We start from the raw sequence: 21,792 nt of genomic DNA on the forward strand, positions 1-21,792 counted from the left end.
AGAGGACCGAGGCTGTCCCATGCATGCTCTCTGGTTGGCAGTTCAGTCTCTGTGAGCCCCTATGGGCCTAGGTTAGTTGATTCTGTAGGTTTTCTTGTGGTGTCCTTGATGCCTCTGTTTCCTTTAATCCTTCCTCTCTTCCACAGCTTTCCCCGTTACAGTTACTGTTTGGCTGTGTGTCTCTGCCTCAGTTTCCATCAGTTGCTGGGTGAAGCCTCTATGATGACAGTTATACGAGGCTCCTGTCTGCAAGTATGGAAGAATATCATTAGCAGTGTCAGGGGTGAGCTCGCTCTCATGACATGGGTCTCAAGCTTGGTCACTCATTGCTTGGCTTTTCCTTTAAATTCTGCTCCATCTTTTACCCCTGCACACCTTGTAGGGAGGACAAGTTGTGGGTGTGTTTCCTGATTGGGTTGGTGTCCCAAACCCTTCATTAGAAGTCTTGCCTGATTACAGGAAATGGCTGGTTCAGGCTCCATATCCTCCATTGCTAGGAATCTCAGCTAGGGTCACCCTCATAGATTCCTGGAGTTTCTATTGTCCTAGGCTTCTGCCATTCTAAGATGCTCCTCCCATCCAGTTCTCTCTCCCAGTACTCTCTCTCTCTCTCTCTCTGTCCTCCCCCAGCCTCATCCCTGCTGTTCCCATCCCCATCCCTTCCACCCTCCAGCCCCCTGTCTTTGGATCTCTTTCCTGTAACTAGGTTCCCTTGTCTAGCCTCAATAGAAGATTTTCCTAATCTCACTGCAAGTTGATAGTCAAGGCTGGTTGATAGCCTTGGGAGGCTTCCCATTTTCTGAGGAGAAGGGGAGGAGGGGTGGTTGGGTTGGGAAGGTAAGGTGAGATGAAGGGACTGGGAGGAGAGAAAGGAAGCAGCAATTGGGATGTAAAGTAAATAATTAACTTAATAACAATAAAAAGAATTAATCCAGGTGGGCTGGTCAGTCTCCTGGCCAAGAGATCATCCTTAGGAAGGTGGGTTCATCTATCACCATGCTAAAAAGATGGGAGGAATATTTATGCCTTTATTGAGATAATGTACTTTTCCTCCTCAGAGTTCATGACTCCTGTGTGATCCCTTATGAAGCCATAGCTGTTCAGCTTCCTAAGCCAGCCCCCACTTTTCTGAATGAGTCCGGAAAGCATAACTTTTCCCTTTCTTCTTTCTCTTTTCTAACCATGCTTTATTTAACACTTTGGAGTTCCTCATGCTTTCCCCAAAGCCTGTTGCCCCACTCTTCTTGCCATGTGGCTTGCCTCCATTGCTGAACATGTCAACTCGGGCAGCATGATTTTCTCTCTTCTTTTCCATCTTCCTCTTTGAGGTAGTTGCTAAGATTTATAGCTTGCCTGCCCTGGGATTTTTCTTTTAAACTGTAATAAAAATTTCCTTAAGCTTTCTTCTGAATCTGTTCTTAATTTTTTTTTTTTTTTTTTTTTTTTTAATGAGTCTAAGAGCCCTTTCAAAGGGAACCTCAGTTTTCGTGGTAACATGAAACAATCCCACTGGGATTCTAAAACATTTCTGGAAACAGGATGTTTGGAATCCATTCTAGACAGACAGGGTTTCTCGGTGTAGTTCTGGCTGTCCTGGAACTCCCTCTGTGGGCCAGACTGACCTTGAATTTACAGAGCCCCACCTGCCTCTGTCTCCATAGTGCTGGGATGAAGGGCCTGTGCCACCCCGCCACTAGGAACCCATTCTAAGTGCACTGCATTACATACCTACCTGTGATAAAATTTAGTTTGTGAGTTAGGCACAACGCTAAATCAATGATAACCATTAATGAAACAGTTGTAGTACTATGTGAAGATGGACCTAATTCACTGTTCCTTCCTTCCTTAAAAGGGTTAAGGCAGACGCTAGTGCTTTCACACTCAGTTGACAACGGCAACTTCAGTCTCAGAAAATGCACCTGCAGGTGGTGGGGAACTGGGCGCCTCTTTTTAGAAACTGTGTTATTTTATGTACACGAGGCCTTTCCTGCAGGTATCTGTAGCATGTGTGCACAGTGCCTGCAGAGGCCGGAAGAAGGGTCAGACACCCGGAACTGGAGTTACAGAGTCAGGAGCTGCCACGCGCTTGCTGCGAACTGAGCCCAGATCCACCGCAGCCGCCTCCAGGGCGCCTTCCTTGTTGTTGTTGTTTGTTTGTTTGTTTGTTTTTAGAGACAGGGTTTCTCTCCAGGCAGCCCTGGCTGTCCTGGAACTCACTCTGCACACCACAATGGCCTTGAACTCAGAGCTCCACCTGTCTCTGCCTCCCAGGTGCTGGGATTAAAGGTGTGCCCCACCTCTGCCCAACTGCAGCCAGAGTTCTTAACCATTGGGCTGTTTCTCCAACCCCCAGTAGATATTTTATTGCTTTTCTTTTTCCCTTTCCTTCCTTTTTCCTTCCTTGTGTCCTTCCTTTCTTCCTTCCTCTTTCCTTTTTCTCCCCCTTTCAAGTAACCTTTCGTGTGAGTGTGAGTGTGCACATTTGCTATGCAATGAATGTGGAGGTCAGAAGACAAACTGTGGGCGTCACTTTTCTCCTTTTACCATTTGAATTCTGGGGATGAGCTCGTGTCCTCACACTTAGCAGCTTGCACCTTTACTGAGCCGTCTCACTTGCCCCATTTTCTTCGTTTTAAATGACTCTACGCCTTATAGTGAAGGCTGTGCTGGCTGCTGTAACAGCCACAGCTCAGCAGCTTGATAGAATAGAGATATTCTTACAACATCCACTTGTCTGGGTTATGTGTGTACAAGTGTCTAGCTTGTGACGTCAGGCTGGAGGCTCTGGAGGAATCGAGAGCTGTGAAGAAGACCAGGAATGAGGGGTAGCCACAACCACAGGGAATGTTTTTCTGGGCTCAGCTTGGAAGTCACTTTTGCCCATATCCCTAAGGTCAGATTTCAATGTCACATCTAACTACATTTTGTGACTAGCAAACCAATTATCCATGTTATGGCTGTGGTCAAAACTATAAACCTGGGGCCTGATTTATGCGTTTGCCTTGGGGTAAGTTAAGCTGCTTTTCCTGTTTTGTGGCTGAGAGTGAACACTTAGGTACCTAAGGACTGAGTCAGAGGTTTGTGTGCTCATGGGAGGTCCAAATGGCTGTCCTGTGGCTCCAGTATAGAAGTGAGGGAAGCACTTCTTTCTGTCTGTCTTTGACAAGCTTGAGTATAATATCCACTTTCCTAGGAAGTCATTTTCTAACCTGTCATCAAACTATTACTGGTAACATAAAAATCAAAATGGCCACAGAATGGGCAAAAAGAGCAAAAATCTTTTTTCGAGTCAGTGGTTTTACCAACAGGGCTAAATTGCCACACAGAAATTATGTTGGAAACTGAATTCACCAGAGGCAACAATTTTCCAGACTCTGAAAATACCTTGGAAAGTCTGAGAAATACCACCATTGGCTGGTTTGTCTCTTGACCTCGGCATCCCAATGCGCTTGCACAATTTATCACCACCCTGATTTGTGCTGGGTTTGCCTCAATCCACCTGTGCCTCTCAAAGAATCCTAAACATTACCTCTCACTTCTCCAAGCTCACCTTGCCTGTGTGAGCAGTTAGGTCCAGCTTACCTGAGCTGTGCTCTCTCTGCATTTGTGAACGTCTGTACCCACTTTTTTTGAAAATGTCTTTGCTTAAAAAATAAACAAAACAAAAAAACTTCCTTGATCATATTTTTAAATCACTTAATTCCTTTGAAGTATGCTTTAGCAACTTTGCAATAAGGTATTATGATTTTTTCTTTCTAAATCTCACTGTTTCCCAATAGTCTGACTCCAAGAGGACAGTGTTAAATGCTTCCCACATTCCTTTTAACTCATTGGCTTTCTGATCAACGTGTCAGCTGTCTTCACGTCTTGAGGAACTTCTAACTCTGCCTCTTTGGTGGCAAGAGAAGTCTTGGGCGGTGGTTGCAGAGACGGGTAAAGAGATGTGGTGACCTGGGTGTCATCACCTGCCAACCACCAGATAAAGGCAGCAGGGAGCCAGCTCACTCTCCTCTCTCTTCTTCTTTGCATTCTCTGTCCCATCTCCCTCCCCACTATGCTTTCCCACAATGTCTGTCCATATCAGCCTCCCGAGATAAACTCCCTTGTACCCTACATAACCTCTTCTTTTTCCTTCCTTCTTTCCTTCCTTCCTTCCTTCTTTGTTTTTTGTTTTTTTTTTCTTTTGAGACAGGGTTTCGCTGTGTAGCCCTGGTTGTCCTGACACCTTCTCTGTAGAGCATGATGGCCTCAAACTCACAGAGATCAGCCTTCCTCCACCTCCTGGGGGCTGGGATTAAAGGTGTGCCACCATCACCTGGCACTCCGCCCCCAACCCTTCTTTTATTCCTCTCATTCCTCTGGCTCCCTTATTCTTCCTAGCATGTCTCCCTCCTGTTTTCATAGGTCTGGATGCATGTTTGTATGTGTGCGTGTATTATTTTTATGATCCGATGAGTTTAATTAAGGATGCTAGCATGGGCAGGGTGTGGTGGTATTGACTGGGTCATCGGCATCTTAACAGCAGCTCACCCCTGAGGAAAAATGGCTCTCTCATCTCTCAGCAGCTTTAAGTGCCAGCAGCGCCTCACCTAGAGGTGAGGCCTGGGGAGCCCCTCTCCCATCCTTGCTGGACACTGGCAAGATCGGTCTAGGGCAGGTCTGATGAAGATAACAGCCACGGGGAGTTTACGAGTGCAATTGCCACGTCATGCCCAGATGACAGTACTTCGCTTCCCTCCGCTCATCATCTGGCTCTCATCATCGATTCTTTCTGTCCTCTTCCAGATGCTCACTGAGACGTAAGGAGGAAGTGCAACATCGGTCCAGTTTAGAGCGGAGCCCTCAGCAGTTGACTGAGGTTCTGTTTTAACTGCTGAACACTGTGAAAGAGAAGCTTCTCAGAGCAAAACTGAGAGTGGGCCCGAGCACAGTCAGTCAGAGCTGAGAGTGATGCTCTTGCAGCCCTCCAGCTCCACAGGCTCTGCTTGGTGCTGTGCTGGGGGCAGAGCCTGGACCGTTCAAAACAAATGCCTACCTATCGCTCTGGATGACAAACTACCAAAGGGACAAAGCATTAGCGATTGGGGTCCATGGCTTCCCTGCCTCCTGTTCCCAGCTTTCACTGTGGGGACACTTGTCCCATGCTGACCTCATTCTCTCTTTAAACATGATGAGATAGTTAATTAGGTCAAGATTTTCTTTTGGCTCAGGAAAGCATATGGTTTTAAAATGCATTCTGCATATCTCTGTGGTTTAAGAAGAGGAACCCTGGAGGTTTGTATTTATGTATTTTTATGGGTTTCCCCACCTCCAGACTTTAAGGGGTGGACCTGCTGCACCAGGTGAGGATGGCAGAGCCCTGAGGGGAGAGGGGGTTATATTTTTAATTTAAAAAATTAGAAAGATGTAAAACCCTTATTTCCTCAGTGTGCGTGTATGTATGTATGTGTTAATGTGGGTGCGTGCCCACTGTTCCTCAGGGTACTACAGGTTAGCCGGCCAGCAAGCTCCAGAGGCTTCTCCCAGGCGTGCCTCGCATCTACCAGCAGGGGTGTTGGGATTATAGATCCATGTCACTTGCTTCCTCGTCCGGATTTTTGCGTAATTCTGGGGCCTGAACGTGGGTCATCAGGTTTGCACAGCAGCAAATACTTTTAACTGTTAACTCTCATATTGTTGTGGGGCATGGCCTCATGTAGCCAAGGCTAGCCCTAGATTCCCTAAGTAGCGATGGGTGGCCTTGATCTGCATGAGTCCATTTCCCACATGCTGTTCCATGCATCTGTCTTCATGTTCCATGCCTGTGTACCTATGACCAGCTTGACAGCTGCTCTTAGAAGTGAGGTGTTCTCAGTTCCTTTCTGAAAATCTTGTTTTCACAAAGCAAATGCTTTAAAATTTTATTCTTGTGCATTTAGTTAAAATAATTTAAGCCTACAATCTTCCATAGTTGTTGTTCTGGTAGAATTTGCTCTGCTTTTCCTGTCCTTATTGGGAGGGGTCCTTACTCTGTGCCCCAGGACAATAATGCCAACAGCTGTCAGTCACCAACTTTGTCCCGTATTCTTCAGGCTTGGCACCTTGCACGTGTTAAACAGTATCATCCTATACCAACCTCCCAGATGCTCATCACAGATAACAGATAACAAATAACAGATCACAGATCACAGATAACAAAACAGGATTGAAGAGATTAAGGAATCTGCCCAAGATCCCAACACTGGGAACTAGCAATATCAGAATTTGAACCCAGACAGTCTGCACACTCTAGTGATCTGAGGGCCTCCAAGTCCAGAAATAAATTTAAGGACTTTCTAAATATTTTTAAATAATAAGATATCCTGACCTTATGGGTATTTTTCATATATGTGAGGAAAGAGCCAGATGTCTTTTATGATCTGTCTTCAGTGAAGGGTTAATTGCTGATTGCCAACTTAGTGAAGCCGAGAGGATGCTTCATTCTTCATCATTTTCTTTGAGCCATCTATTATCTTTAGCCATAAGGAAGAAGAGCTAGGCTTTTGTCTGGGAAAAATCTGCCAACTCCGTAGACCAGTCCTGATTTCTCAGTGACATTTATTGAGAACTTTTGCTCCTGGCTGTCTTTCTCTAGCCTCATCCTTGGTGACATCAACATCCAGCTGGGTGACCTGTCCAGCATCTTGGCCATTCAGTTCTTTGATTACCTTCTTTGGAAGCAATGATTTTTTTCCCCCACTTTTCAACTGAGCTACCCGTTTCCATGGTTACAGCCTAGCCCAGGAACTGTACCATCGCACCTACTGTCCTCTGTTATCTACCAGAATTGCCCGTTGCTGCTGGGTTTCGACCTCCTCGTACCTTTCACTCTTTCACCCTATCCTTTCATTATTACCCTCCTAACTCTCACATGCTCTCATTTTCTTCCACCTTTACTTCCTTTACTATCCCACCTCTGTTCCATATCCATTATTATGACGACTCCCTTGCAAATAAAGTAAGTTCCTTGTTCTCTCCATCTTGCTGACCTGGTATAACCTTGACCTCGGGTGAAGGTAAAAGTGTTCCATTTTCTCAAACAATTGAAATAGAGGAGGAAAAAAAAAATCATACAATAGAGATCACTGGTTTTATTTTAAAGCCATGACGATACACCTCAAGTGTTCCCTCAAAGCTTCCTGGAAAACCCTCTATTTCCCTCTACAGTGTTTTCCCAGATGCTAGACGTTCCCTTGTCACCTAGAGATACTTTTGTGCTTGGACACATCTCATGCAGTGATTACCACACGATCTACCTTCAATTGACTCTGGTTGGAAATGTAAAGCTGGCTGTGGCCACACACACCTCTGTTTCTGCACTGAAGCGGGAGGGTTACTGTAAGAGAAAATGTATCTGTGTCTCACATTTTGTTCTAGACCGCAGGAGGCGTGTATGTCCTTGTGCGCTGACAGGCGCTAATGAAGCCAGGAATGTTGGCCACTCAGGGTTGTCTCTTCAAAGGGAGAGAGGTACAATCTGTTTTCCTCCCAGAAAGCTGGGAGTGGATGTGACTAATATCCTGGTGACCAGGCCAGGCCACACCAGCCCCTTCAGGCCCTCGTCATGAGCTTGTTTATCTCCAGCCTGTTTCCTCAGTCAATCTATAGAACCTATCTTTATATGGATGACGTCACTCGCGCTTTACAGGGGTTTCCGGTGGTCATGTCTTAAGCTTCGTTGTGCACGTAGGATTGAGTTAGTTATCGGCACGAAGCTCCCCCCCAACCTGTGCTCTGCTTAAATATGCCTAAAATGAGCTTGGAGTCAGACTCTCACTTCAAACTTCAAACCAGCACCAGTGACTTGTCTCCCTGGATCGATAGTTTGCTGGCCATGGTGTTTGCAGAGACTTGCCCTCTGCCTCTAGAGCAGCGGTTATGGTTAGAAGCATGGCCTATGGCCAAATCCAACCTGCAAATAGTTCTATGTGTATGCTTGTGCCCATGTGTATGGGTGTGTTTACGTATATGTGGGCCAGAAGACAACTGCCAATATCTTTATTCTTCATTGACCTAGAGCTTACCAACCAAGCTATACTGGCCGAACCCCGGTGAGTGCCAGGGATCTGCCTATGCCGGCCTCCCCAGAGCCGGGTTACAATCCGGTACACACCACTATACTCGTCTCTGTTTGGTGTGGTTGCTGGGCATCAAACCCAAGTCCTCAAAGCTTGAAAAGCAAGCACTTTACTCATTTCAAAACCTTTTATAATCTCTGGGATGTTTTTCTGAATCTTTTGCCATGGCGTTAATTTAATTTTTTAAAACCTTATTTTTGTTCATGTACACGAGTGTGTGTATGTGTTTATATCCATGTATGTGTTCTGCCTTGTTTGAGGAATGGTCCCCCTCCTCATCTGTTGGTAGGTTGCAAACTCCAGGCTAGCTATTCCAGAAGCTTCTGAGGAATCCTCCTGTCTTCACCTCCCATCTTGTTGCAGAAGCCCTAAGTTATTATAGACGTGTGCCTCTGTGTCCAGCTTCTTCATGGGTATTGAAGATCCGACCCTCAGGCTTAGTGGCAAACGCTTTTACCTGATGAACCATCTTTCCATCCTTAATTTTGTTTTCAGCCACAACAAAAACAATTCAGTGCAAACACATCTAGAACTTACTGTATTTTAAAGCTATATTTGACCTACTTAACATTTATTGTTTTAAAATTTCTTTAATGTATGTGTATGTGTATGTGTATGTGTGTGTGCCTGAATGTATGTATGGATACCATGCATGTGTGATGTCCATGGTGGTCAGAAGAGAGCATCAGATGCCCTGGAACTGGTGTTAGAAGTGTGAGTCACGTCATGGATGCTGGGAACTGATCCCAACACATCTGAAAGAGCAGCGAGCTCCCTTAACCACTAAGACTTCTCTCCAACCCTTTGGCCTAAAATTTAGAATTCATAAGAAATCCTGCAAATACCCCAAATCATCTTCCGATAATTTTTCATATTTATTTATTTATCATAGAGAAGCGATGACAATGCTATGGCATGTATGTGGAAGTCAGAAGACAACTTGTCGGAGCCTGTTCTCTCCTTCCACCGCGGGGGTCTTGGGGGGTCAGACTCCAGCAGTGGCGTGGGTTCTCAGTGCCTCTACTCTGAACACCCCCCCCCCGTGAATCCTGAGGTTTTTGCCTCTTAAGATAGCAACTCTAACTTACCTTAACAATGAAAGAGGTGTTTGAGTTGGCTCTTTTCCAGAAAGCAAGCTCTCAGTGGTTCTCCCAACCTCTCCTACAGGAAAATCACAAAAGAATCATACTTATTTCTGTTATTAAACACGTATGCGCATACATGAGAAAAAGAAAAGAGTGGACCTTAAACCTAAATGAAATGAACATGTGTGGTGATCATTGAAAGAGACACTGATAAAGTGTTTCACAGCCAGCTGCCTATTATGATAAAAGAAATAGCAGACAAGGGCGTGATGCTCATTTTCAAAACTGTAGGTTTTTTGGGGTGTGTGGGCCCCAACACCCCTACAGGATGTAGAAGAGAACAGGTTAGTAGGGAGAGAGGGCCCAGACCCCTTTACTCCTCCTGGCTGCTTAGGGTCAAGGGGTTCTTTTAAGGCTCTATACCAATCTCCAGCAAACACAGCCAGCAGTCTCCTCCACTCTTCTGCACCTTGAAAAGTTTCTCTCGGTCTGTCTGCTCCAAACCACCACACCGTCCATCTCTTGGGTCTCTCCAAACTGCTGCCTGCCACACGCCAACACGGCACAACACACTTTCTCTTTTGGGGCCCAGTCTATATCCTCCGAGCCCTACACCACGGCCCCAAAGTTAGCAGAGGAACAAACAAACAAACAAACAAACCTTCTTTAGAACTTGTTTTCATTCTATTTTATGTGTATGGGCATTTGACATGCGTTTGACTGTACACACACAGGACATCAGATCCCCTGGGACTGGAGTTACAGACTGGAGTAAGCTACCATGTGGATGCTGGGAAAAGAACCCCGGTCCTCTGGAAGAGCAGCTAGAGCTTTTAACTACTGAGCTATCTCTCCGGGCCCCCTGCAGATTTTATTTTTATGCGAAGCATGTGCATTTATAAAACTTACAAATAAAGTCATGATTTAGTACATGAGAAACGATGTCAGAGCTGACACAGCTGTTCTTCTCCCTCCACAGAAGCTACTTCCGGGCTCATAAAAAGAAAATCTTGTCTCAGATGGCATGCTTCCTTAACATGGATGGGGACAAGACAGGTTGACACTGTAGGAGAGTGAACTGGATCTTCTGCTTTAAGCGGACGCTCCCGAGATTTTCCATTCCACGCCTTATCTGCTTGTCCTCTCCCCTCCACACCCCAAGCTAAGCCTGTCCCTAACGGAACTCCCCCCCTTCCCTCTGCACTATCTGTCTCTTGTCTGCTTAGGTCCCACTGTGACCCCTGTGCCCAGTGAACTCGGATGTAGGTGACTGCACACAACTGTCTCCCTCTCCTCACCACTCCCTCGCCATGCCTCTGAGGGCACCTGCCCGGCTCCCTAGACATCATTCGATCCTAGCATCAGATATGGCCATCAAGAGTCGTGGGGTTCATGTCTCAACACCCCAAAAAGACCAAAGGCAATGCTTTCCCACACCCTTACTGTAGGCGTACACATGCCTTCACACGGAGACAAATCTTCTCACGATGAGTCTTGAGAACTATGAAAGCTGAGATCTGTTTTCATGAAAAAAAAAAAAAAAAAAATCTGAGGTCAACCAAAGTGACCAGAAAGGAACTTTGGCAAATGGAATTCTGCAGCAACAAAACAGATAGAGAGTTATTGCAGAAGGAGCTTTTTCCAGGCTGGTTCATCCAGATACCTCCAGTTTTCCTCTGCTTTGAAGTCCCTCGGACAGAGTTGGTTCACTGAAAATTAAACAGCTCCGCAGTGATCCTATTGTGATGAGAAAAATGAGCTGGGAGTTTCGAGTTCTATGAACTCCACTGTAAGTAGGAGACCCCAGAAAGCACAGTTTCTGCTGGTATCTGAAAATTAGCGTCGCTTCAAGTGACAGCGCTGATGTGAGCTTAGGTGGGCTATATGGCTGTATTACTGTGACGCTACTGCCAAGCCCTGCGCGGTACCCCATAAATATGCACGGTTCTAACGTGCCAATTAAGGTAGCGTAGGGGGTAACAGTCCTACCCACAGCGTGAAATCATGGACCCAACCGAGGCAGCCAACACCAGAGGGACCGGGCAAAGAATGTGCGATGCATAGACCCAATGCGATGTTTTTTTCAGCCATTAGGAAAAATGCAGGGAAATGGATGCGGCTGAAGATGATTACACCAAGTGAATTAAGCCAGTCTCAGAAGGACAAATTTTCTCTCATTTTGTAGTGTCTAGATTTTATACGTATATGTAAGTAAATCGTGTACGTGTGACATGGAAGTAGAAGAAAACTGTCGCGGACAAAGGAGGCTCACGGAGGCAGTGGCGGGCGCACCAGAAGAGGAGCTGTGCTTAGCATACAATGTACACTTGCGCAAAACCTCAAAAAGCTAAAACAATAACCACCGTCGAGGCCACGAACCCCTGAGACACGGCAACAGATGCATCTAGAACGCCTGGATGGAAGCGAAGAAAAGCTGCCTCCGCCCTAATTTCCTGAGTTTCCAGCAGCACCAGTGTCCCCCGGGACTTTGAAGCCATGTGGCCGTGGGGCCCGCTTGGGGTTCTGGCCTGGGACGTCTTCACACTTCCTTTTGGCTGCTACATCCCGCTGTGATGGTTTGCTTATTTGGAAAGCGGATTATTTTCGGGGGCGTGGGGGTGTTCACACGTGGAGTTGTTGCTGAAAGGCCACCTGGGAGTGTGTCAAGCCACGAAGCCACGAGGTTACCAGGGCAGCGGTGCTGCTTTGTGTTTCTGGGCAGGATTGTTGAGACGACCAGATGAAAGGACTTTTGCTGGTCTGGACATGCCACATTCTCTGCAGAGCCATGTACAAAGCGAGTGCACAGCTCTCGTGCAAAACAAAAACAAAAACAAAACAAAACCCAATCCAACCCAACCCAACCCAACCCAACCCAAACCCAAAACCCCAAAACAACAGCAACAAACAAAAACCAGCCAAGAAGGTTGGTTGGGTGTGTGTCTCGGTTGTTTTGAGTGTTGCCTAACACGCATGAGGTCCTGGGTTCAGTCTCCAGTACCGCCTAATACCTGGAATTGCACTCACAGAGATAATGTGCCCTCTGCCCCCTTAAGAGCCGTCTCTGTGCCTAAGTCTCCCCGCAGGAGAGCTGCCTGTGGCCCGCGGGCCTCCGAGGGGAGGCGGCTCGGCCACTGACTAGCGCAGACCACAGGCGCCGCCTCCACCTCTGTTTACTTGTTGCCCCAGGAGATGCTCCGGCGTCCCTGGCTGCGCGCACCAAAGTGCTCCGGCTTCTTGGGTCCCAGCAACATCCCTGGCCCCGGACAGCATGAGCCACAGCAGTTCCTCGGGGTCCCTCAGGCCCGAGCGCCCCCGCGACGCCTCCCCGCCAGAGGTAGAGTCCCCGCAGCTGCTTCCTGGGAGGGGCGCGGGCGCCTGGTGTATGCAGTGTCCTGGGCGGGATGGAGCAGCTCGGTGCCCACAGGGGCAGCGGGCAGAAACGGCAGGACTTGGGGTGGTGCCACGAGGCCTCCCTGACCGCTGAAATTGGCTGAATCCCGCAGAGTGGCCTTTTCCTGCGGTTCCTCCTCCACCCGATCCCCGTTTACTCATTACCCAGCCTGGCACTGAACACTTGTACAGGTGTCACTCTACCACACTGAGGTGGGAAAGATCTGGACCTGCCTGGAATCATCTTCAGGGATCCCGCACGCTTGGTGCGTTCCTGCCTGTGTGTGCGTGCGCGCGTGCGCGGACTGAGTTTAGAATAAATCTCTGACCTGGGAAGGGCCCTGAGGGCATACCCACCAAATATATCCTCTGAGCAAAATTAGATATAAAACATGGGTTGGCAGGGAGGCTGTGAGTTCGAGGCCAGCCTGGTCTATAAAGCAAATTCTGGACAACCAAGGCTATACAAAGAAACCCTGTATTCAAAAACCAAAAACCAAACAAACAAAACCCAAACCACCCAACCAAACAAACAAAAAACAACGTGGGTGGGATTTTTCAACATGCTCTCAGAGTTCAGTTATTCCCCACACTTGACTATCCCCCACTTTTAGGTTTCTCTGATTCTTCACATATTTGTGGGAAACCAATACCGTGGTATTCGTATAAATCTAGTTTTTGTTTGTTTTTTTTTCCTGACAATTTCGTATTTGGTATTGTATTCTATTCTAACGTAGTCTCAGTTCTCTGTGAATTAAGATGGTTGGGTCTTATATAAGTCTGTGCTTATTATTTGTTTATTTTTAGTGAGCCCTTTCAAAGTAAATTACAGATCCTGCCTCCAAATACATTTTTGTAAGAAATTTAGCGCATAGTGTTTTTATGTTTTGTTTTTTGTTCCTGTTTTGGTTTGGTTTTTCAAGACAGGATCTCTCTGTGTAGCCCTGGCTGTCCTAGAAATCACTCTATAGACCAGGCTGGTCTTGATCTCAAGAGATCCTCCTGCCTCTGCCTCCTGAGTGCTGCGATTATTCTTGTCTGGCCCACAAACCAATGCCGGCTTTTGGTGTTTAAGAGCTCTGGTTGCTGATACAGAGGCCCCGGGCCCAGGACGATCCAAACAAAGCCAGTTACTGCTGTGTCACTGTGACACAGAACATGTTAAGGCAAAAGGACATCACTGGAGGTGACGGTACACCCCAGCACTCAGGAGGCAGAGGCAGGAGGAGCTCTGAGTATGAGCCAGCCTGGTCCATAGAGCAAGTTCTAGTACAGCCAAAGCTATGCAGAGAAACCCTGTCTTGAAAAAAGATGTTATGTCCTAAAATGATAAAAAACATTTCACCCGTCAGGAAATTGTCACAGTTCTGATGTGTGCACAGGAAGTAATACAGGCCCCAAACACAAGCAGAAAACCTGGTAGAGGTAAGCTCAGTTAGGGTGAACAGAAAAATTCAAATATAAGGTAGCACATTTCCTTTCTTTTGAAATTAAACATTTATTTAGTGTGTGTGTGTGTGTGTGTGTGTGTGTGTGTGTATGCAATGTACATGGAAGCCAGAGGAAAATTTGTCCGATCAGTTCTCTCCTTTTACCCTGGGCTATCAGGGATTGAAATCAGGTCATCTGGCCTCTCCAGAACTACCTTAACCCCCTGAGGCATCTGTTTGGCCTTAGGAAACTTTCTGCATACCTCACTTAGGGTCTGGTAGATCAGCTAGTCAAAAGTTTAGTAGGAGAGGTGTGAAAAGGCTAAAATTCAGTGTTAGTTAAGTTACTGTGAGCATAAAAATGTATAAAGCAGTGGGAAGCTAGGACAGGAATTGGAGGGAGGGAAAAGAAGACGGCTTGGATGAAAACTTTATGAACATACATAGAGCTCTCAACAAACAGACAAAGTGCCCCAAATAACAATTTGAGGCTCTGATTGTCTTCACTCACGTGGATTGCTGTCACTCTTGACAGCGCACTCCTTTCTGATTTGTGTTATTGCTTCACTTTAAATAAAGTTTTATTGCTACTCTGCAACCCCATGAGAGATAATGCTATCAAGATGTTTTTCCCCCTAGTGTGTGTGTGTCTATGAAATAATTAGAGCCAAGCCTACTTTATTAGTAGGGAATGAAAGAGATGAGATCTATATACTATTATAAAGAGATGAGATCTATATACTATTATAAAGAGATGAGATCTATATACTATTATGAACAAAGAAAAACTATCAAATCATTTGAGAACGCTGGATAACTCACCTTCAAAGGAATTTTACAAAATCTGGCCAGTATCCTTTCAAAGTGTTAAAGGCCCTAGGGGAAGACTCAGGGAGCTGGAAAACCAAATGTAATGTGGAGGCCTGTGTTGGCTCCTGGTCAGAAAAGAAACCTTACTGCGAAAACCAAACCGGTGAAACTGGAACAGGTCTACAGAGCAGTAATATTGTAACAGTCTAAGTTCTTAGTTCTGATAGAAATATGCTTCAGTTGACAAGTTGTTTGTGCAGGAGGCTGGGGAAGGTCTCTTTAATCAGAAAGTTTTTGTTCAGGTTTTGCAACTTTTTATTCATTTTCAGTCATTCCAGACTAAAATACCTCAAAGAGAAGTGAATAAATGACGGTAGGTTTATTCAGTTACACCTTTGGCTTTGAGATTTTTATTGTAGCTTTCATCTGTTCTTGGCACCCATTCCCTGACCACCTGGCTTCAGAATGCAGCGTGAGATAACACCTTCAAAGAACAGAGAGGACTTTTGAACAGCAAAGAGAGAATCATGTACTATACTTCAAAGATACTGCCTTAGACTTGATAGGCAATGGGCAGATGGCAGAGGAGGAGAACTCCCCTTTCAGTGGACTAGGAGAAGGGGGAAGGGGAAAGAGGGAGGAAGAGTGGGACTGGGAAGAGTTGAGGGTGGGGGCTAAAATTGAGATATACAATGAATAAATCCAGCAGTAGTGAAGGCTTTTTGGTTTGTACTTGAATTAAACTGATGAATTTATAAGGATTCTTGTTCCCATGTCCAAGGACAACTTAGTTTTTTTTTTTTATTACACAAGGGAGTAACCTGACCACACGAGGGATTATTTATGCCATGTTCTTTTGCTCAAAGTTTTGTTATTTCTTTGTGTTGCCTCTAGTTTATTTTCCCCATTGAAACTGGTGTGCTTTGATCTCGGGACAGGGAAGTTAAAAGGCATTGCTGAAGTGGATTAGGGTACCTCACTCTTTCTGTTACCGCTGGTGGCTGCAGCTTTGGTAGCAATGTATATGTTGCTTGAGTAACTAAAGGTCACTTATAAAATTATCAAACTGAATGAATAGATATCCAAATAAATATCTCTTTAGGGCAGTAGGGAGGATATTAGTTTCATAAAATAAATATTTGAATTATATTTCTGAATAACCCAAATGATTTCCTTCTCGTTGAATTTTGCTTTATATTTTTCTTCCCAAAGTTCCCCCGTGGATATTCATTTTCAGAAATGTGGCTCTTGGCAGATGAAGGTCAACATGTTATAACCTCAGAGTCAGTGCCGAGGGCAAGAGTTTTAAGAGCCACGGGCAATTAGGGTCTTTCTATAACTCCTTGGTTTGGGGTCAAAGGCACAGATAGTAGGATTTCAGTGAGGAAGTCTTGATGTTGAAGCCAAATGTCTGGATTAGGGAAAGTGAGAACTTAGAAGGACATGGGAACCATTAGGGCTCTTCTCCCGAGTTGTTCAAATAGTGGTCACAGGGCAGTGTCTCAGGCTCGCTGTTACACACCAAAGACAGAGTGTCCATCCATGCTTCGACTGTAAGGTCTGTCTAAAGCCCCCTCGCTCACAAGTTGCATTTGAGGAAGAGAAACAGGGTCATTAAAAACTAAGCAATAGAGAGCGTCACTTCATAGAGTGATCAAGACTTTGGGAAGACAGTCAGACGGGGTCCTCGGCTGGAGGGGGACTCATGGGGTATGTGGCGAGGATAAAGGGCGCAGCTCCAGAGGGCAAAGAGTCTTGGGAAATGCAGAAGGAAGATTCCTAGAAAGAGCAGGCCTGTTGATGGGAAAGAGAGAGATATATTTATTCAAAAGTAGCTTGGGTCAGACATTCTGAATTTCTAGCCAGAAATACAACTTGGGAAGCTGAAGCAGGAGGATTGCTATGCTGTGAAGCTAGCTTGGGCTTCTCAGTGAGACTGTCTGAAAACAAAACAAAACAAAAAAACTCCCTTTAAAAGTGCAAACAAAAACAAACAACACACTCTTTTCAGAAGCGTGGCTTTCGGCATCGGAAGGTCAGCATATTGCAACCTCAGCACCCGTTTGAAGGGTGGGAGTTGTTGATTATCAGGAATAAAGGCAAGAGTGGCTTGATGTTTACCAGTGTGTGGGTGTGCAGCGGCTGTCAGCGACAGCTCCACAGAGGTGCTGGGGTCTCAGTCCAGGCAGTTTACCCCATCACTGATATGAAAGACAAAGTCGAGGACCAGCTGCCTGACAGCCACAGGCCACTGTTCCTCCAAGGGAATGTTCCTAGGACAACTGGCAACTCATTCTGCAGCCTTGTTAAATGTCTTGACCGCAAGAGTTACATGATGAGGAATGTTCTTGTTCTCGGGAAATGTATGCGGAAGGGCTTGGGGAAAATGGGCCATTGTGTGGGCAAATGGCTCAGAAGCATTCATCAATTAGAATCGCAATTCATACACAAAGATAAATCAAGTTCGGCCAAATGTTCTGGTAATTGTTGACTGAGGCTAAAATATTCTTGAGTTCATTGGATTAACCTTACAAGTTCTCTTCATATTGAAGAAAAAAAAAAGCGAAAAACCCAACAAAACAAAACAAAACAAAACAAAACAAAACAAAACAAAACAAAACCATCACTAATATGTGCCAGTAAGCTGATGAGCTTATGGAGTAGAAACTACTGTTTTTGGCAGTTGTGTTTATAGTTTAGTTAAGTAAAGAATAATTAGTAATAAGTGAAGTATTACGAGAGAGGTGGCAAGCGTGGCCAGTGACAGCGCACTACTTCATGTAAGGATCCGGAAGGATAACCATGATGGAGCAAACCCATTGACATGGGACTTCTGTGGCGTGGAGTGTGCCGGTAGGTGAACAGGGGGATGGGATCCTGTGAAAACCAGGGAGAGAGCTCTCACCAAGAACAGCCTTGGTCTCCCGCTTCCTGGCCTTCTGAGCTTTTGTTGAAGTTGTTTCGGGCTCTGGTGTTTTGGTATAGGAGGTCTGGGATGACTGACAGACAGCCTTTGCTGAAGCTAGAATCCTCACTCATGTACTTGGGGTCTTAACACCCGGCAGATCCGATTTAGGGCGAAGGCTTTCAGCAACACTATGGACAGTGTCTTTAGCTGCAGAATAATTCCTCACATGATTGCTTCTCCTCACATCCTTTCATTGAAAAATATATATTGAATTGGCTCTCGGAGAAGTTATTTCCTTAGAGGAATAAATTCCTGGTGCTTTAACTTGTAGGACTGCGAGCAGTGGCTGCTCTCACCATTTTTGTCCACCTAATTTTCTTTGGCTGGTGACCAGATGATGGACAAGCCTGTGGCAGGAGCTAAAGTACAGGGAGGATAAATTGAGTGGGTATACGTTGTAGATGATGCTATTTAGGTGGAGAAAATGAAACTTTGGGTCATGACTTTATCAGAAGACATTAGCTGAAGTAGAAATATACCTGTTTCCCTGTGCAAGGAAACTCATCCTATTGTTTTTTTTTTTTTTTTTTTTTCTTTCTCCACTAGACTAGTTTTTGATGCAGAAAATGATCACAGATATGTTGGCATGGGGCTGAGGATTAGGGGACCAGCAGCAGGCTAATATTCTTCATGACCTCATGATCCCAACTCTTTCCTTTGGCCCTAGTGGGTTGAGTTCTTGGCCCTGCCCTGGCTTTTGAGGGTTCAGCCTGCAACCTGGTCCTCACTCCCATTCAGTGGTCCCATGAGTCTTATCTAACTCACTCCTTTAGTTTTCCTTGGGAAGATGGAAAGACAGGTACAGTTTCCACGAAGCTGCTTGTCAGTGGGGCTCGCTGCTGCCTCCTTCCACTTACGTTCCCAGCATGCCATCATTTTTAGTCTTGACAGAGGCACCTAGTGTCTCCTACAGAGAGATCCAATTTAAATGCAAACAACACCTCCAGGTGCTGAAAATAGGCCCTGAAGTCAATTAATTTTCTAGTGACTTACTTTGAGTCCACATTGAGAAATTATCTTATTAATATGGACTGAGTTTTTCTCAGCTTTCTAGAACTTTGTATTCTGTTCAGTATACTTTTAAATAGACTAGGTTCAAATGGTATCCTTCCGAACTTACAGAAAAAATAACTAATCTTTGAGACAGTAGCTGGAAAGAGACTTACGGGTTAAAGTTAAATTGATTGCTTGCCCTTAACATTATACACAGGATGCAAGCTGTTACTGCAACAGCCAGATTAGCAAGTAGTAGTGGGTCAAAATTCAATTTATGAGAAAAAATTATTTTAATTTTGGGAAAGACAGTTATAGGATAGTAATATAATTATTAAGAACACGGGCCTTGGAGTCAAACAGTCTTGGTTTGCAACCTGGATGGACCATTCATTCATTCACTCATCATTCACTCATTTGTTCGTTCATTCATTTCACACACATTTGCTGATAGCTAGTCACTGGAAAAATAGTGGTGAACAAAATGGACACTCTCCTGCCTGATCGCACATCAGGGGAGATGGATATTGTATAAATGCTCAGTCAGGGGCTGGAGAGATGGCTCAGCTGTTAAAGGCTCAGCTCGCAACCAAAAATAAATTCCCATCCAGATAATTAATAGCCATATGACAGAACATGAAAGTTGGTAGCACGTGAGGGATTAACATAAGACCTTAATTTATACCAAAGGGTCAGAGGAAGCTAACTTAATGGCTGAAGGGCCGTGATGGATGGAGCAGAATGAGCATGGGGAGTTAGAGGTGAGGGAGGAAGGAGCTGGTACCTTGTCCTCTTAGAGCCTTGATCCCACAATGCAGAATTGTTATTTCACAATGTGAATAACATTGTCAGCATTTCAAGGTCACTCCAGGATTAAATAAATGCTCTGTTGAGTTACGCTTAGTCTGGGCTTGGTTTCAAGGTTTAACATTTGGTTGCTATAAAGACTAGTTGTACTTCCTTTGTGGAGTTTATTAGATGATGTAAACAAACAAACAAACAAACAAACAAAATATTTTTGTGAGCCAAGGTTGGATTCTCCACAGGAGATTTGGTACAGAAGGGTACAGAAGACCATCATGGAAGGTTTAAGAAGAAAATAATATTTAAAAAGATATTATCTTAATTTATATTTTTGTGTGTTTTGGTGACTTATCAGATACACACAGCAGTTCACTTTATATAAACATTTACAGGATACATGCAGAATTATTTGTAGATCCCAGGGTAGAAACATGGGTTTAAGGATTGGATGGGCTTGTGTGCCTGAAGTCAGGCTCCACAGTGCACTTCCTGTGGGCCCCTCGTCAAGACCAAGCTGCTCGTGTCTCGTGAGATGTCTGTAAGGGCTGAGTCAGGCAGAGTTAGTGCAGTGCGCACTTGTGTTTTTACATAAGCCGGCCCCTGAAGAGGGGTCACTGACTTCACTACATCTTTTTAGAAGATTCGTGTGTCTGATGCATCATGTGTTTGTGTATGCGTGTGTGTGTGCATGTTCACGTGTGTGGAAGGCAGAGGACAATCTTGGGCGTTGGTCTTTCTTTTACGCTTTGACAGAGCGTCTCTAGTTGTTTGTAGTTGTGTAAACTAAGCTAGCTGGCTGTGGGGTTCAGGGAGTCTCCTTTTCTGCCTCCCATTTTCCCACAGGAATGCTGGGATTACAGACACTTGCCACTTACTATATGCAGTTTATGTGCATTCTGGAGATTTGAACTCAGCACCACAGGCTTGTGCAGCAATCTTTTTTTATCCACTGAGACCTTTCCCTGACCCTGGAAAATGACCCTTTTAAAGGGTTACAGAAATGATGAAAAGTTGCTGATTAAATAGTGACTATTCATGTGATCAATTTCAGTTTATTGGTGAAATGTTAAGCTGGTGCTGCTTTTATGTGAGACAGAATCCGGATTCCTAAAATGCTTCCTACTTTTGGTGCAGCTGCCTATTTTTCAGAATTATTCCTAAGGGTAAATTAGGAAACATCCTTTATGGCGTAATATCATGTAGCCTTTTGGGATCAAGAGGACTACAGGACCCTTGGAGATGGAATAAACACATTTTGTAGCAGAAGATGAGCACCGGCTTTTTGTGGGTCCTGGAGTAGTTCTGTGGTTCAGGGAGATGCATTTTGGCTGTCTATTTGACAAGGGGTGGATTTGAACTCCTGACGGTTTATCTTGACTATCAACTTGAGGGGACTGTGAGATGCCCATGTGATTACCAAAGCACCCATCTTAGTGTGTCTATGAAGGCCTTTCAGAGGGACCAGCTAAGGGGGAGAAAACCTGCTTTGAGTGACGGTGGTTCCATCCTACAGGGATCGGGAGCTTTATAGACTAGAAACGAACAAAGAGAAAGCCTTCCAGGATAGGCATCTGTTGTTCTGCTTCCTGGATGTGGTGACAGGGGCTGTTCTCCACCATGCCCTCCCTCCATGGTAGAGCGAAGGCAGCACCAGACATGGAGTTCAGGAGCAGACGGGAGGGGCGTGTGGATTCTGGTTCAACAAGCAGTGTTTCATACAGCTCGGGGAGTTTATCCCTTAGCTTGTCTGCCTGGGAGGGTTTTGTAGGATGTTAGCATTTGTCACCTTGCATGTGGAGAGTTATCTGGTTAGGTTAGCCTCTGGGCAAGCTTGTGGGGCATTTTGTGGATATGCTGGTTCATGTGGGCAGGATCAGCCTCTGTGCAGGGAGTTCTCTGCTCTGTGGAATGGAGAATGTGAGCTGAGCACTGGCAAGCATGTAAGCATGCACTCACTGTTCCTTCTTCATGTGGATGCTGCTTCAAGCTCCTGTTGCTTTAACCCTTACCCCCGGCCCGTGAAGGACCGTATTCTGAACAGTGAATTAAACCTCAGCTGCTTCTTCTCCTTCTCCTCCTCATCCTTTCTTCTTTTTCTTCATCTGTCTATCTATCTATCTATCTATCTATCTATCTATCTATCTATCTATCTATCTTTTATATGCCTATGTATTTGCTTGTATACAGGTATATGAACCACATAGATGCCTGGG

At 45.2% G+C, this 21,792-nt stretch overlaps 1 protein-coding gene across 4 annotated transcripts in view; it reads left to right on the plus strand.

Moving 5' to 3' along the window:
* Window positions 1-21,792, plus strand: part of Armt1 (acidic residue methyltransferase 1) — a 113,045-nt gene that overhangs the window by 25,408 nt on the left and 65,845 nt on the right. The window contains exon 1 of one of the 4 annotated variants that reach the window (XM_055616001.1): window positions 12,419-12,518. The exons of the other annotated variants lie outside the window; for them this stretch is intronic. Coding sequence (XP_055471976.1) covers window positions 12,453-12,518 — 66 coding nt within the window. The 5' untranslated portion in view covers window positions 12,419-12,452. Of the gene's footprint in view, window positions 1-12,418; window positions 12,519-21,792 lie in introns of those variants that run through there. 4 annotated transcript variants of the gene reach the window in all.

This window comes from Psammomys obesus, unplaced genomic scaffold, assembly GCF_907164565.1.
Source record: "Psammomys obesus unplaced genomic scaffold, mPsaObe1.curated_primary_1811, whole genome shotgun sequence".
NCBI lineage: Eukaryota > Metazoa > Chordata > Mammalia > Rodentia > Muridae > Psammomys > Psammomys obesus.